Genomic DNA, 16926 nt, shown 5'->3' with positions numbered 1-16926 from the left:
ACTAATTCATCATTTATATTCCTTTCTATTTTCTGGTGTCACTATTATTGACAATTGTTATTTTTGGGCAAAGAAAATAATTTCGCGCATAATATATAATTTTTTTTCAGATCAAATTTAAACTAAGTTTTGAGTAAAAGTTTGTACAATATATTTAAAGATGAAAACTATATTTAAATGCCTTTCATGTCCTACAAATAATGTTATGTGTGTGCGTTGTGTTTACAAATTGTATCGCTTATACTATATTGTTTCTTTTATTGATTAAACTGAACTTTCTGGAATGTATTCGAGCCTATTATTCCCTATTACTAAATTTTTGGTATATTATTCTTATTTAAATAAAATGTTTTCTGAAAAAACTGAACTTTTCATACAAATCTTTTGCAAAATTATGTTTTGATACGAAAATCTGCACAAGGAGTACGTGATAATGTTTTTTGTTGCACACATATGTGTTATATAAATACACCGGTATATGTATATATACGTATTCATATATAAATTTATATATAATCTTATGAAATTTTTCAGATGTACACCATGACATGTCCGAGTTACCACCACCTCAGGAGGTTTCCAGAGAAAGCGGAAACTCTGTAAACCGTACAGAGACATCTGCTTTCCTAGTGACACTAGTGACTCTAACGGCGATATTTTTAACTAGTGTTTTATAGAATAGACGAAGCAATTTTTTCGTTTTATAAACGAATTTGCTTTGACTGAAACTCTTGATAAATGTGATTTTGATTAGAATTTTTTAGATTATAAGATAATGTTATTTTAACTCAATCGTTACTTTGACGCCAAATCATTATTAATAATAAAAGTCAAAATTTTTCCTTTTATCTCGACCTAACAACCTATGAAATATAGTGAAGATTATTTTATACTCACTTTATAGTTCTATAAGTTATCAATGTGAAAACTATCCAATTAGTTATTTGTTTACTAGGGACACGATAGATCCTTTGGGTCGCAGTGTATACGATACCCCAACATTCGTACATACATATTTGTTTATTGCACTGCAGATACTGGATAGAAATTAATTTAATGCAGAATCTTTTCACTACAATCGATGAATCAATCGTTTACATTGTGACCAAAATACAATATTCATTACAAAAAATATTTTTAACAATGAGGTTAATTTTCCCTATAATAACACCATATATTAACTTTTGTTTCTGATTTTTATTTTGATGTTCCATCTTTGGAAGAAATAGAGATGGAAATTTGAGTTATGTAATTTCCTATGTACAATAGATATTCTATTAGCAGAAGTATGGAGTGGATTGATTGTATAAAAAAGAATAATAATGCTTCTTTTCTAATTATACATTGATATCAGACAAAACTTCTGATGGTGAATGTCGAAGTTATTTTTCTTGCTTTATTTTGTCTTAAACCGCTCTACATTGTTTGGAGCATTATGTTTTAGGTTGTGATTTTATTTATCCATAAATCCTCACTTTTTTGTTATTATTAAATTTCTCTCCTATCTCTCATTTGTTCAGTATTTGTCGTATTACTCTATTTCACCTTTACGTGTATGATTTGATCTTATAAACTTTAGTATTAAAAGTCTCTTACTTGTAAATCTTGGAAATTAAGTGCAGTTTTTGTTAAAAGACGCTTTGAATATTCTCAAATAATATAGTACAGCTATAATTATTTGATACCAGCTGCTAATAATGATTTTATTCCTTAGTTTATGGTCTGGTCAATATTATGAAGCTATATTTGTAACTGCTGTGATTCATGCATTTTATTAATTAATTGTATAGATAATGGCAGATTTGCTTCGATTTCAATACAGTCATATCTGAAGTCACCTCTATCAGATGTAACTTGTACTGTTTAAGTATTGCGCATAACTCACATGATTTAACATAGCCAAAGTCTTAATGTCAGAAGATAAACATAATGCATTTAAATTTTTAAATTAAATAATCATATGTAACAGGTGCAGGGTTGAAAAGCTGTGTGAATCTAAAGCTCATAATCACCAATCTATGACCATATATTATGTCGATTTTTATCTATACTAACATGTTTTTGATAAAACTTTTGTAGGAATAAGATTAAAAGTAAAATATCCATTATCCTATGTGCTAAACTTGGATAAGTAATGAATTCGTATTTTAATTTTCTTACATTAAAAATTTGACAGTTATTAGTTTAACAACAGCAAAAGATTGTTTTTGTTCATACATCTATTTTAAAGAATTTATTAAATCCAAAGATTCATAGTCTGACTAATATATTTATGTGAAAATTATAGAATTATTTGGTTTTACGATGAAGTTTACATTTCAAATGTATTCTGTAAATTCAGTTATGAATATGTTGTAATGTAGTCATAATGATGACTAAGAGCAATAATTTTACAAGAACATGTAATTGAATTAATTTTAACTCACATGAGGTGGAACATAAGTTTTTAGTTGAATTCATTCAAAATCTGTTTAATACTAAAAAGTGATTGCATAAAATTTGCAAAAAAACATATAGAAATTTGTGAAACATCCCATTATCCAAGTATTAACAACGATATTTGTTTCTCTTATAAGATTTTTAAAAAATACAATTCATATGCCTTACAGAAATATAATCATTTATTGTAAAATATGAGGAAAATTGTACTTTTCATGTTTGCACAATTTAAAAAATATATATGTAAGCTACTATAATATGCTGAACTCGATTTTTATATGAAGAAATGGCAGTAATTCCTTTTCATGGATTTCCCTGGAATCAGCAATAAATAAATTATATTTTCTAATCCAGTTTCTTATTTACTTACCATTTCAGGCATCTATATCATACATATTTTGAGATACAAAAAATTATAAGTTTTTTGGAAAATTATTTGATTTATATTCAAAGTAACCACCTACTACATCAATGCACTTTCGTAACGAGGCTTCCACAACATTAGAGCTTGAAGCCAGTCATATTCTGGGAAACTCTAAAAAAGTTGTTGACTGGCTTCAATCTATCTCATCCTCCGACATGAAACAACGACGACGTAAATATTTCAGAATAAATAATGATCAGAAATCACATAATATGGCCAAAACAAGAAAATAAGGTGGATGTTCAATGACTGTTACATTATTATCACGTAAAAATTCAACATTCTGCTGTACAGTTTGTGAAGATACATTATCGTGATGCAATATTAAGCCGCGAATATTAACTGACTCGAGAACTGCAAATGAACATTTTCTTGTGTACAAGTTTAATGCAACTTGATCGTTGATATTCAAACTAAATTGCTAGCCCTGTGGTACGGAAGAGAAGTGAGTAAATAACATTTTTGACAGACCTTTGATTTTGTGCTATTCTTGGTGTAGGCGTTTCTTTGTACGGCTCTCTTGGAAGATATTGAGGGAAATAATTGAAGTCTACCATTAATAAACATTTTAAACGTTTTATGTGCGATTTTTATTCACTCAGCTTCTTGGAATTCGTATTACTGCATAATCAACCACAATAAAATTTTTAATAGCTATTAAATTATTTTTATCATTATACAATTCGAAATCCAATTTTCATCTATGGTTAGTCAAATATAGATTAATCACAGTACATGACATACATGACAAACTTAACGAATTAGTGAAAGCTTGAATTGAAATCTTGAAATTTAATTGATTGGAAGAAAATAATTTTATTACACCATATCGTGAAAATTTTGTTCCAGGATTAAGTTGAAAAAAATCAAATGGTTCAGGTTTTTATATTTTTGTTGCTAAAAGTCACGGCTTGTTTAAAGGAAGAATAGATGTCAGGCTATTAACTGTAATAAAATGAATTAAACTGCGATTTTTGAGGAACATAAATCAATGAATCAATAAACATTTTATTTTATGAATACTCTCAATTTAACTAATATAATTTGTTTAAATTTTGTATCCAGAATTGACTAGTGAAATTAAATAAATTCTAGTTAATATTTTGACAAATATTAATAATATAATTATAATAAAAATAAGTAGTGTAGACTACTACTGAAGTAGCAAAAGGGAAAAATGTAAAAAGAGGTTTTACAAAGTCCATAATCAATTAAGAGGAAGAGGAAAAGGAAAATACAGATAATAGAAAAAATTAAAGTAGAGACAAAACATAATATTTAAAAGCCAGGAACAAGAACCCTTAAGAAATAGAACGAAAAGGACAGATATGGACTCTATATTGAGTAATATTAATAGTATAGCTCATAGTAATACTATTAATAGGAGTAATAGATACAATCGGAACAGATTTAAAGGAAGATGTTAAAAAATTACACCAGTATCAAAAATAAAGTAAGTAAAAACAAAAAAAGGTCCCATATTCTAAGAACTCACAGAAACACAAAGTAGAAGAGAAAGTTGGTATGTTATTTACTCTCATTTTCATGATTATAATTAACAATAAAGTGTCCTCTTGATTTATTCCTCTTTAGGTAAACCTACTCTGGATCTTTAAACATAGTGAACCCAGGTTCTATTCAACCGATTACAGGGCACGAATCTGCTGTGGGAATCTCTTTCTTGGGGATTAAGGAACACCTGGGCGACCAAATGACTACAAAAGAACATCTAGGACCGACAAGTAATATTTGTCTAGTCACAAAAAGTATTGTTCCTAATCTTGTCCTGAACAGGATAATTATTTTTATAAAATGATCGCAGGTGGTTCTCCTTGCTCTAAAAAAGTGTTTAGAAAAATAGAAAAAACAGTAAAAGAGGATGAAAAAGTTATAGCCCAAAACTTTTTAAGTAAAGAAATTAAAATTATACAACACAATAAATATCCAAAATTTAATTTCTTTTGAACTATCTGAAAACATAAAACATTTAAACTACCAATGACTAGGTGATTCTTAGGATTTGCTCTTTCTTCTGTTATCTAGATATTATAAGATTTGGCTTTTATCTTCAATTTACATAAACCTTTCTGTTAAATTACAATGTTTAGATAACATACACGTCTCTGCGCTTACAATGACATTTCTTGGGACGCTGAAAGTATAAAATTCAGTTTATTATCTTAGTTCCTCATACTTTTCTACATAGTTTAATTTACTCGGATAAATCAAACCTTGGTTTCTATAGACAAATCCAAAGTGTGGATTATTTACAAATACACCAATTGCAATTGAATCTGTAAAGTCCAACTATATTAACATCAAAAATGAGAAAGTAAGCAAAAGTTCAATTAATTAGATTGATTGAAAATGAGTGGAAATTTGATTGGAAAATTCCACTCATCTTCAGTATATTACCCACCTCGGATCCTGATGAAATTTTGAAAGAGAAATGGTTTGTTTGTGAATGGAAAAAATGCATTATTCATGTGGGAATGACGAATATTTTAGATTTGGCCCTTATATAGGAGAAAAATTTCTCCGCGGAGCTGTAATTATCTGTGAATTATAGAAGGGTAGTATGGTACCAACTTAAATTATGGAAATAAAAAAAATTACTCGACGTACCAAACAGCCTTTTGGGGGTCTAATGGATTGAGTTTAACAGCAGCTTTATTACTCCCTATCGTCGGCCATCTCGTTCATCAACGGATTCAACAGCTTTCAGGAAAACAGCAGAAAGTTTGCAACACCGACGATGATGGAATTTTTTGTATATAATGCATAGAGGGTGTTGATTGTTATCGTGCGGAAACTGCAAATAACGACAATCACCCATTCTGATTCAGGCTAAGCTATTGCCATAAAAATCCGAAGAGCCATGTTCAGCCCTCCCAATCTGCATACCTTTTGTTTCAGGTTAGGCTTGATGGGTCGTAATCGGCCCTCCCAAACTGTATCCATTCTAATTCAGGTTAGGTTGACATGATAAAGGCCTGGAGGGCCTTGGGCAGCCCGTTAAAGAAGTATTTATGTTATTTTTAGGTTAATTCTGGTTAGGTTAGGTGAAATTAGATTAGATTAGGCTAAGTTAGGTGCAATTTGGGTTTGGTTAGTTTAGGTTAGACGAAATTAGGTTAGATTATGTTAGGCGAAATTGATTAGGTGAATTTATGTTAGGTTAGTTTTGGAATAGATGAAATCAAGTTAGGTTAGGTTAGATTAAGTAAGATTATATAGGTTTATTTGAAATTAAGTTAAGTTACGTTAGACTAGGTTAGGTGAAATTATGTTAGGCTAGTTTAGACAAAATTAGGTTAAGTTATGTTAGGTGAAATTAGGATTGGTTACTAATCCTGTACCCAGCTGATACCAAAATTAGAGGAGAATCTCAGTGCGGAGACAAACGTCTTTCCAACTTGCCCCTATAAAACGAGAGGGTGTTTTAATGATGTAAAAGTCCCACACGGGTGTACGGATATGCACTGTCCGCCGCGCATTGTGGAGTTAGCTTCCACCTCACCTCATACGGCAAAAAAGATTAGACTAAAATACTTTAGTTTAGGTAAAATTAGGTTAGGATAAGTGAAATTATTTTAGGTTAAGTGAAATTAGGTTAAGTTCGGATAGATTAGTTTAGATTGGGTAAAGTGAAATTGGATTGGGATAGGTTAAGTGAAATAAGGTAAATTTAGGAAAGGTTTGGTTAGGTTAAGTCAGTTTATGTTAGCTTTGATTGGGATAGATTTGTGCCATTTAATGCCCACCGACGTCTTATCCGTTGCCTCATGGTATTTTACCGCTTCTGAACCATTTTATCGATCTCTCGCATCATCAGTGGAAAACACCCTTTTCTACATCGAACCCTCCCGAAATTGATCCCCAACGAAAGACTTCAAATTCCAACTTCCATATCTCCGAATGTAGGAGTTTCCGCCGAACCGAATTTGGTCGATCACTTTCTCGTTCCACGCGCATTGTGTGTATGTGTATGTGAAATTTCATCGGAATCGGAGATAAACAAATTTAAACAAAGCACTTTAAATAAAAATCGTAAGATACTTACTTAGAACACCGTTGGTGGTAGGTTGGAAATTTAAAAGTACCGCCTTCTGGACGCCAGTTCCCGAATTTCCGGCGGAATCCGGTTGCCCCACGTACATAAGTTGAGTAGTTCCCTCGGCAGTGGAAGTCACCACGCTAGCGGGTATCGCGATATCGTTCTTCATTTGAGCCGAAGTTAACCGTACTCCTTGCGGTAACGTCGTAACGGTACTCGTCTGCAAACCGACTTTGGTTCCAGTGGGAGTCGTCTTCGCTTGACCAACCGCTACGGTCTTCGATTGCCCTTTTGCGGAAGTACCTTTGGGGCTCGCTTTATTTTGTGCCATACCATTTTTATTTACATTTTTTATTGGGGTACCGGCATTTTTATTGAGTATCGACTTTTGCGATACGTTTTTGGCTGTTCTATATTCTTCGTCGATAAAATCGATTACACCAGGTGTAGGTCGGATTTGTAAAGCTTGAGTTAAGATCGGGGCCGTAGTCGGGGTTTTAAGAGGCGACGGTGCCGTCGACGGGGTAGTCTGTAACAATCAATTTTTTAATAAAAATAGAAAAATAAATAAATAAAAGACGAAATTTCTTACCGGTACCACTTGTCGAATAACACTATTGTTTACTTGAACGTTCCTTTGAAGATTTACGGCGTTAGGAGGTACGGGAGTTGATGGTGTTCGAGGCAGGATTGTCATATACGGTAGAGTTCTCCTCCTGGAGATCAATTCCCTGAAGGAAGTCAATTTAACCTGCAATCCGACTGATCTAGTTATTTTTAACGGTACTATCGGTTTCTGGTTGTTGTTGTGGGATTGCAGTTCGGTCATCAGCTTTTTATTTACGATATCCAAGTCTCTAGTTTGTTTAGAAAGTTCTTGAACGTCTTTTCTTAATGATTCTATTATTTGTTCCTGCTTCTTTATTCTCTGGTGTAATTCTCCGGTGTCTGTTTTATGTATCAGAACTTCACATATTTTCTGTAGGCAAAATTGTTCGAGATCCGAACGCGTCAATTTTCCTTCGCCCAAGTTACTCTGTTTCATAAACTTTTCGAACGTAATCAATGTTTTTATTTTATCATTTTTCGTGGAATTCGTTTTCCCATTTTCATCTAACGATGTTTTATCTCCTTCTTCGGATTCCTTCTCCGACAACGCTTGTCTCTTATCTAATTTGGTCGTTTGGTTTTCCTCCGAAAATTCTTCCGACATTCGTATTTTCTTATTCACCAATGGAGATTGATCATTGTCGCTTTCAATTAGTGACCTTTTGCCAGTCGAAACGGGAGAGGTACTTTCTTCATTTCCTGTCATTAAAAAAAAATATTCATTTTTCGAAAAAATCGCGAAAAACATGCATCTTCAAAATAAAAATATTGCGATCGAAAAATAAATCTTTGAACAAAGTTACTGAAACCTTGGTTAGGAATTATTACTATATTTCTATATTATGAAATTAATACTGACCACAAACAGAACCAAACAACCAATGGATCATATCCATTTTGAACTAATTACTTCTTATTGTTTAAAATACTTTGTTGAAACATATCGTTTCCGAGTGATTACATTTTTTTAAACATTCGTAGCTTTAACTAGTCAATAGGATTCGAATTCAATAATCACGTGATTATTAGATGACAAATTTTTAATACTAGTTACAAACAAAAATTCACTCGAGTCGCACGCTTGCAGTCTAAATTCTGTAGATTCCATCCTTTTTCTGATTTTAGCGTCTCGAAGCCATTAGTGTTAGCTTTATAATGAGTGGCCCATGTTGTTATTTTTTGGTAAAGAAAAAATATAAAACGACAAGGAACCTTAAACAATGAAAACGTAAAGAAAATACAAGCTTAAATCCGTCAAAATAATAATCTATTAATCTCCTCCCCTGTCCTTAATAACAGCTTCGAATCGCTTTTTATGATTTGAATAAGATCCTTTACTCGATCTTGTTCGATGCTATCTCATTATTCAGTTACCGCCGTTTTGAGTTCGGATTTCGTGGCTGGTATAAAATTTTTAGCTCGAACTTTTCTCTCAAGTTCATCCCATAAATCCTCGATAGGTTATAAATCAGGGCTACGTGCTGGTCAATCCGATTTCGAAAACCTGTAAATACTGCCGTACGGAAACTGTTGTATATGGATGGACATTGTCAAGGTTTAACTGATGTAACTATGTATCGTTTCGCGGTTAATATACCCGTTCCATCGCCAATTTCAAATAAAAACAAACTTGCTTCCATTGATACGCCCCTACAACCCATCCAGGAACCTCCTCCCAGAATCAAGTTATCTTTTATGCCTCACCGCACATACTCTGTTTCGTCTGAGAACAGAAAAGAGCCCCATTGTTCTTTGATAAATCGTATACGAGCTGATCGGTGGGCGGGGGTTAGTTTAGTGCCAATAGCTAGTCTTTTTCGATCAATGTTAGTTGCCTTCTTCTGACTATTCCATTCTACAATATTCCATATTATTTCGAAGCTTTTATATTTCATTGAGGAAAATATAATTACGTGTTCTGTTTTTTGCCACTAATTTCTGATTGGAGGAGTGTCATCAAATCAATACTAATTTGGGCTCAAATTAACAATAAAACTAGATCATTCTAGCTTTCTAGCTTTACAGGTCTTCTTTCCACTATCCCGTTTTACTACTTCTTCCTTTTTTTTTCTTCCAAGGTATATTATTTTAACACTTCAGCTGCGAACGTGCTCGTCGCTATTCATGCCAGTTTCTGCTGACAGCATTGCTCCGAACCTTTTTTAACGCGTGACCCTTTCTATAAATGCTGTTATCAAGGTAGGACTTAGTTTGCGGTGACTCTTGCATAGGATGGGCACTCCGGGGAATCTTCATGTTTCCACCAGTAAAGGTGTTTCCTAAAACGTCCATGTCCGAAGATCATTTGGATCAGATAATAATTAACCTCTCCATGGGGCCAGTTAAGCTAGATATCTAACCGCGGGATAAGTTAGTTGGACCTTGTCGATGCTTCCCATAAGATTAGCCAGCAATATGGTAGCAGTACGTCGGCCTAGATTGAATGCCATCGTTCGGAATAAGTCGAGATAAGATGTTCCTTACACCATAAATCTTTACATCTACGAACTCTGCTTACTGCTTGAAGTTCAATCTGGCATCGATCATCACTCCTAAGTAACGTATGATCGATGGATGTGAGGTATTATATGTGTCAACCTGTCTTAGAGGCACAGAACCTACCCTCTCTTCACCTCATACTGAAGAAACCGGCCACAGGCTAATCCAGACATTAAAAATAAAGCCAGGTAACATGATAGGTCACCTAAGGATATTTGAAGGTCCTGACAAACCAATGGACCGAATGCATAACATTTTGGACAAAGATACTCCGTTTGAAGTGGTACTTACGATTGCCAATCGTTGAAAATCAAAAATCTTCAGCAAGCTTTTAAATATATCTCTCGAAGCTAGTACAAGGAGCTGGAAAGGGTATTTTTGGATCAAATGTAAACTCTTCATACCTCTAGAAACAACGCTCACCATTTTTCAGGTAGAGTTGCTGGGAATAAACAAATGTGCTCAGGAATGTTTGGATAGAAACTTCTCTAAAAAGCACATCCAAATCAGTGTGGGAGTATAAACTAACTCTTAAAACACCAGCTAACAAAAACAGAATAACTCTAGTGTGGCTTCCAGATCAGAAATGAGGAAGCTGTCAGCCTTGCCAAAAAAGGGGCAACTACTCCATACTTTATACCAGAACCCTACTGTGGCCTCACGAGATGTCACATCAATAACGCACTGAACGAATAGCTAAAGGATCCGATGGAGTCTTACAGGAGAAATACTCCAGGCCTGAGACCTTGAAGGAGTAATACTGAGGGGAAAAAATAGCCTCCTTCGGGAGGAGTCTATGTATTTTGGAAGCAGGATAATAAGATGTAGAGTCCTGTACAAAATATCCTTTAGGTATAGGTGCAGAGAGGCTGTAAAGCCAAAACGTCTTCCTGCAACAATCTATGATCTACAAAATCTATGCAGAATTTCCATGGAAAATTTCGACAAACGAGAGCCTATGTGTATGCAAAACTGTCATTTTACGATGTATTATTCCATAAATAACCCTGTCCTATGTTATTTATAATTCGATAAAATATTACAATCAAATGGCTAAAAACTGTGTTTTCTATTCAATTAGAATTCTATAATTTTAACGAAGATTTACCGATTTTGCACTGTCAATTTCAAGAAATGTCACTAACCGGAATAAATAAATGTAAAAATATGAGAAAACAATTTTTTACTTACTTTTCATATCGCCAGAAATTTCCTCCTTCTCACCTTCATGTCCAAACGAGATATCGTCAACCTTGGGAGGATTTTGACTGTCATTTTCACTTTGTATCGTTTCACTATCCTTATTTTCACTATCACTCATAGGTTGATAAACACCCGTATCAGCAGTACATGTATACTGATCTGATGAATTGGAAATTGGAAGTTTTTCACTTTCATCGAGGTTTAAATTCATCTTCGCCGATTCTACTGCTTTACTTTTTGAATCAGAAATTTGTTCTTTACCCTCATTATCTTCTTGGATCTGTTTTGTTTCTTCAAAAGGCTCATCTGTTTCATCGATTATTTCCATATCTTTAAATACATCAGAATCTTCAGAATTCTTTTTACTTTGATCACTTCTGAGTCCTGTGTTATTTAGATCGGTTCCATCGCCTTCGTGGAGTAATAAATGTTCTTCTTTTGCATCGGCAGTTTCCGGCGTGACCGTTTCATATTTATTCAAAATGTTATTCTCAGTTTCCCCCTTTGGAATTGACGTCAGTATATCTCCGTTACCTTAAACAAATTTTTTTATAATACGATGCCGATTATTAGTATAAATAGATACATACAATCATCCATTTCGTTATCATCATCACTGCTTAACAAAGGTAAGTGGAAACTTTCTTCATCAGAATCCTTATCTTCTTGTTGAGATTTGAAAGAATCGAATAATTCTAAAGTACTTGAAAGAGGCCCTATGGTTTTGATCTCCGCCTGTTCTACGTTCGACGCCATAGTTTCTGTAAAAAATCAAATCTCTCATGTAACTTTTGAATATTTTGACATGACATATGTCATATTTTGTGTATGCATCAAGTATGTTGGGTTTGTCCTAAATTGAAATTTATCATACTTCAAATAAAAAATATTTAAATGCAACATTGCAAAGTGGGTGGTCGTATTACTTTCCCTTCTATGCGATGTTGCATTACAATTTCCACTCTAACAATTTAGTAGTAGCAGTACTATTAATAGAGTAACAACTATAAATAGTGAGAGTACTGAAGCGGAATATACAATGGTTAGTACTCCATTTCAGTGTATTACCCACCTCTTATTAAATATTATAGGCTTCTTATTGTTGGAAATATTATTTTTTCTACTCCTATACTTTAATCAACGTTTCAAATATGAACTACTACCACTTTAATGATATCCATTAAGATACATGTTCAGTAAGGTAAAAGTTTATAACCAATAGGAATGCGGCAATCTGAAATTTATCAATTTTGACAAATTGTATCAAAATTTTACCAATTCAAATTCAATTTGTGGTTTTTAAATGAAAAATATGTGAAAATTTCTGATAAGAAGAATTTAAGTCCGCCAAATATTATACACCAGGTCACAAGAGTCGTCAAATACTTTATTGCCAGCAAAATCAGCCAAAGTAAAAGAAATATTTTACTCTCAATTTTTAAGGACAAAAATAAGGCGATTCTGATGAGTTATCTAAAAAATTCAAACCCCCCAAGTCTATAGACACCATTTTAAAATCTACACATTTATCAAACATGAAGTGGACATATCCAAATATCCTGAATTACATGCCTCGCTGATCTGAAGATTATGAGTTTCAAAAATATAAAATGTTTTCTACAAATGAAAAAAAAGCAATTTTTCGTCATACTTAGGTCGAAAGTACGTATACTTCTGTTCATTAAAATAGCATTGGGACATACTTTTTTCAATTTTTCAACTGTGTAAATTTACTTGATATTTGTTGTCATGTTTACCAAAATTATTAGAATGAAGAGTTACTCGAATCCACGCCACCTGATCTCACCGAGAGCGACGCGGCCGTTCTTAATTCGTTGCCGGATAAATCTCGTGCAAGGTACGAAAAACAGTACGAGCTCTTTATGAAGTGGTGTCACCTGAAAAAGGCGAAAAACCCAACGGAAAACGTAGTGCTCTCTTATTTTACAGAAAAATCTGGAATCTACTTTATAGTCTACATTCTCGATGATTAAAAAGTACTCTCGCAATAAAATAAGATGTTCACATCAACAAATATCCAAAACTCATCAATTTCCGGAAGAAACAGAACAAAGGGTACACTGCAAAAAAATCAAAAACTCTAACCAGAGAAAATAGAATTCTTGTTACATTCTTATGCGTCGTCTAAAAAATGTTGTGTACGCCGCGGTTGACATTCTACTTTGTTGGACTAGTCTCGCAATTTTCAGACTCGTCCAACAAAGTAACACTTTCAGTCCTTGGCATACAAATAACTATTGTCGAAACCATTGTTGAATTATGCCCCCGGTGTGGACAATTTCCCATGACAACGATGTTGTCTAGAATATTGAGAGAATGTCAAATGGGGATTTTGAATTGTTGATATCGATTATAGGACCAGTGATAAGTAAACAAAATACTAATTTTCGCCAAGCAATCAGCGTTCAAGATTGTCTGGCTATAACACTCAGGGTTTTTGGCTTTTCCTTAATTAAAATAAGTTAATCCCCACCAAGGCTTCTTTTTTTTCTGTGGCCCCCATCCCGGACTTACAATTTGTTGCTAGTAACTTTTTCTCTCGTCTATATTGCACTAGAAGAGTTTCATTCTTTTTTTTTAATTTCGGCGACATTATTTACACCTAAATCACAAACCAAAATAAAGGTTTACCTTCGTAAACGTTAATTAACTTTATCCTGGCTCCAAAACTCCTTCTCCAGACCCCGCAATCACTTCTTCACTCTGGCTACTCTAGCACCTAGTTGAGTTGATAGTCTTCTGATGTTCTGATAGACCAACGATCTTCCAATTTGGCAATAATGGAACCTTTCTTAATTTCAATTAACTGAGGAGGCACCAACAACACTTTTACTTCAATTGAATTCAAATTAACTATTGAATTATCTGTCACTGAAAATGACAGTGACATTATGTAGGAAGTCTGATTTACGCAGGCATAATACCCCCTGTGAAGAACACACGCACATTACAGAGGTCAAAAATTCAGCTCTTGGCCCTTGTACTATATTGGAGAAGCCCCAGATATTAAATATTTATATTTATATTCATAAGCTTTAAGCTTCTCTACCTAAAGAGACTAATAATGTTATGCTAATCAGTTTCCCACATTTACTTGGGGCTCTATTGATATTTGAACTTAGAGCCTCTACATGTGAAGATAGTATATTAATGTTTTCATATATAAGCTTTTATAAAAGCTAATTACGAAAATTGTGCCACGCATATCTACATTTACTAGCGACTTCTTTTATACTTGGACAAAATTATTCATACTATGTGAAGATGTTTCTGGTATATTATTTTGTCAAGATTTAAGGTCTTACAACAAATTATAACATAGTTCTGCTGCTTCTGATGATCTACATTGACTAGGGGCTTCATTTATACCTAGACTTAGGGCCACATACCTTGTGAAGGTGATATGAAGGGGAAGCATAATTTATTGAGATCTGAATCTTGTGCTTTAAGCCTTGTGATTCCTACTACGATCGATTTTTCAGTCCGCGGATCGTTTTTTCGTGAAAAAACAGCGATTTTTCAATTTTTTCATCTTCCCTATTATTAATTACAATCAACATTCACAGAATGTTACTCATATTTATTTTGTTTGACGGAGAAAATCAGACCAATTTCACCTACTAAAGCAATCAAATTTTTGGTATCATAGAGAACAAATAAGACATGGGATTGATTATGGTGGTCTGAAGTTTGATTTCATTTTGAAAACTGAGTTTTAATCTCAAAATAATCCTTGATCTAATACACATAAATAGATTGCTTATAGTCCATTACGACATCCATTACCATATAATTTGTTATAAATAATGATTCGAACTCGTATTGCAATTAAAAGATAGCTTTATAGGAAATATGAATCGATTATTCAATACGTTAACAATTTTTTATTCTCTTTACGAGACCGTTGCAAGTGAAGTTTAAATAAACAAAGCATGCAACGACGAAAATTGACACGAGAAATTGGGAGTGCGATATTGTAATTTATACGCATGCGCATATTACAATTAATCTGCCCCTCCTTCCAATCTAATAAGTAGAAAGGTTTAAGTTAATTATCAAATGATTCAGCGTGATATAAAAAAAATTATAATTTGATTAACTCTGTATACCTCTTACTATATAACTAATCAAAATAACAAAAACACCATGAAGTCAGAAAAATATTAATTGTTAATTGTTCCAGTCTTGTTCTTTACAAACCTCCCTCGTACATCTTCGAATTTGGTGAAATTTTGATTCATATCCATAGTGGAAATAAAAAAGCACTTAATCCGTTACTATTGTGAGGTTAAACTATATGGGGTGTTGTATAAATAAGTGTAAATCTTGACAACTTTAATAAATACATTAAGTATGGTGGAAAAATATTCAAATATAAAATATTTACTTCTATGTCTGCACCCTGTATATGTTCGTGAGATTGAAATTAGTCCATTCAACTATTTGCGTCAATTTGAATATGGTTTATATTTTTTTTAGTATGGCATTAATGTTTCAAAGTAAAATATTTAGTTTTATTTCTGAATCATTCTGTATATATTATATTGAGATCAGTTCATTTAACTATGTGCGTTTTTTAATTTTTTAGTAAGTTCAATAGTATTTGCCTCTTGAAAATTTATTTGAACTCATAAAAAATAAACAATTTACTTCTAAAGTTAATTTTTTCCATTTTCAAATAACCTACCTTACTTGCCATGGTAAACCAAAAGTTATTTTTTCCTAGTTGTCTCTGTCTTTGTCCCACCTTGCTTCAAAACACTTAACGGCAGGACATCTTCATTTGTAATTGGTTCGACCATTATGTTATGCCAGCACTTGGATATCATATCTGCTTCTAATTTCTGCCATGCTGCTGCTAAATTTAGCATTAATGACAATCTCTTTAGAGCAGTTCCGATAGGTTCATTGGTATTGAGAATAGAGCTAAGTAAACTATTGCGATAATATAGTTTCGTAAGTCTAAGAATATTTTGATCTATTGGCTGAATCAGAAGAGTGACGTTTGGGGGCATAAACATAACGAAAATTTTACCATTGTTAACTCTCAATTCATCGGCAGGTGGATGAGAGGGAGCATTGTCTAAAAGCAACACTACCTTCTCTTCTAGTTTATGATCGAACATAAAATTGAAAAAAGACGCTAAAATTATGCATAGAATTGGACAAAATGTTATGAAGTATGTACTCACTTCAGTGACAAACTGTTGAAAGAACAAGTTTTTAAATATTTCACAAGTCATCCAGGCATTTTTGTGTGCCTGTAGATTAGGGGATTAACAAAATTTTTGAAACGTCTGGTATTTTTAGTTTTTCCTATTACCAATGTCAATTTATGAAGACCTGATGCATTTGTGCATCCTAAAATGGTAATTCTTTGCTTGGTAGTCTTCATACCTGGAGTCGTTTTTTCAGACATGGAAACATAAGTTTTTTCAGGTAGCAGTTGCCAGTTTCATCAGAATTATACAGCTGATTTTCATTCAAATCAAATTCTTGAATTATATGCATCAGCCTTTGTTTAAATGGATCGACAAGCTCGGGCTGAGACAATAACTTTTCGCTTGTTATTTTCAAGAAACGAATTCTATATTGAGTTTTGAAACGTTGCAGCCAGCCATCACTTGCATTGAAATTTCTAATATTCTTAGCACTTTTCAGATTCAATGCTTTG

At 33.1% G+C, this 16926-nt stretch overlaps 2 protein-coding genes and 1 long non-coding RNA gene across 6 annotated transcripts in view; 1 reads left to right on the top strand and 2 right to left on the bottom strand.

Moving 5' to 3' along the window:
* LOC130451303 (matrix metalloproteinase-14-like) overlaps positions 1–2788 on the top strand; it is a 46174-nt gene extending 43386 nt beyond the window's left edge. For 2 of the 4 annotated variants that reach the window (XM_056790241.1, XM_056790243.1), the window contains exon 8: positions 535–2788. In XM_056790241.1, the coding sequence (XP_056646219.1) occupies positions 535–677 (143 nt within the window). In that variant the 3' untranslated portion in view covers positions 678–2788. The remainder of the gene's footprint in view (positions 1–534) is intronic. The other 2 variants (XM_056790245.1, XM_056790244.1) reach the window with 1 other exon arrangement.
* On the bottom strand, positions 2600–3314 carry LOC130451304 (uncharacterized). Its single transcript, XR_008910704.1, has 2 exons — positions 2810–3314; positions 2600–2754 (listed from the first exon to the last, which is right to left on the bottom strand). It is a non-coding gene; the product is annotated as an uncharacterized LOC130451304 (long non-coding RNA).
* A 1442-nt stretch (positions 3315–4756) lies between these two features.
* The window catches only part of LOC130451629 (uncharacterized), a 64160-nt gene continuing 51990 nt past the window's right edge, over positions 4757–16926 (bottom strand). The window contains exons 4-8 of the mRNA XM_056790769.1: positions 11822–11992; positions 11220–11765; positions 7513–8228; positions 6927–7449; positions 4757–5015 (exon numbers count right to left, since the gene is read on the bottom strand). Of these exons, the coding sequence (XP_056646747.1) occupies positions 4993–5015; positions 6927–7449; positions 7513–8228; positions 11220–11765; positions 11822–11987 (1974 nt within the window). The 5' untranslated portion in view covers positions 11988–11992 and the 3' untranslated portion in view covers positions 4757–4992. The remainder of the gene's footprint in view (positions 5016–6926; positions 7450–7512; positions 8229–11219; positions 11766–11821; positions 11993–16926) is intronic.

Source organism: Diorhabda sublineata, chromosome X (assembly GCF_026230105.1).
Source record: "Diorhabda sublineata isolate icDioSubl1.1 chromosome X, icDioSubl1.1, whole genome shotgun sequence".
Taxonomy (NCBI): Eukaryota; Metazoa; Arthropoda; class Insecta; order Coleoptera; family Chrysomelidae; genus Diorhabda; species Diorhabda sublineata.
Note: the sequence above shows the minus strand (reverse complement) of the source record. Positions and strands in the feature narration are given on the sequence as shown.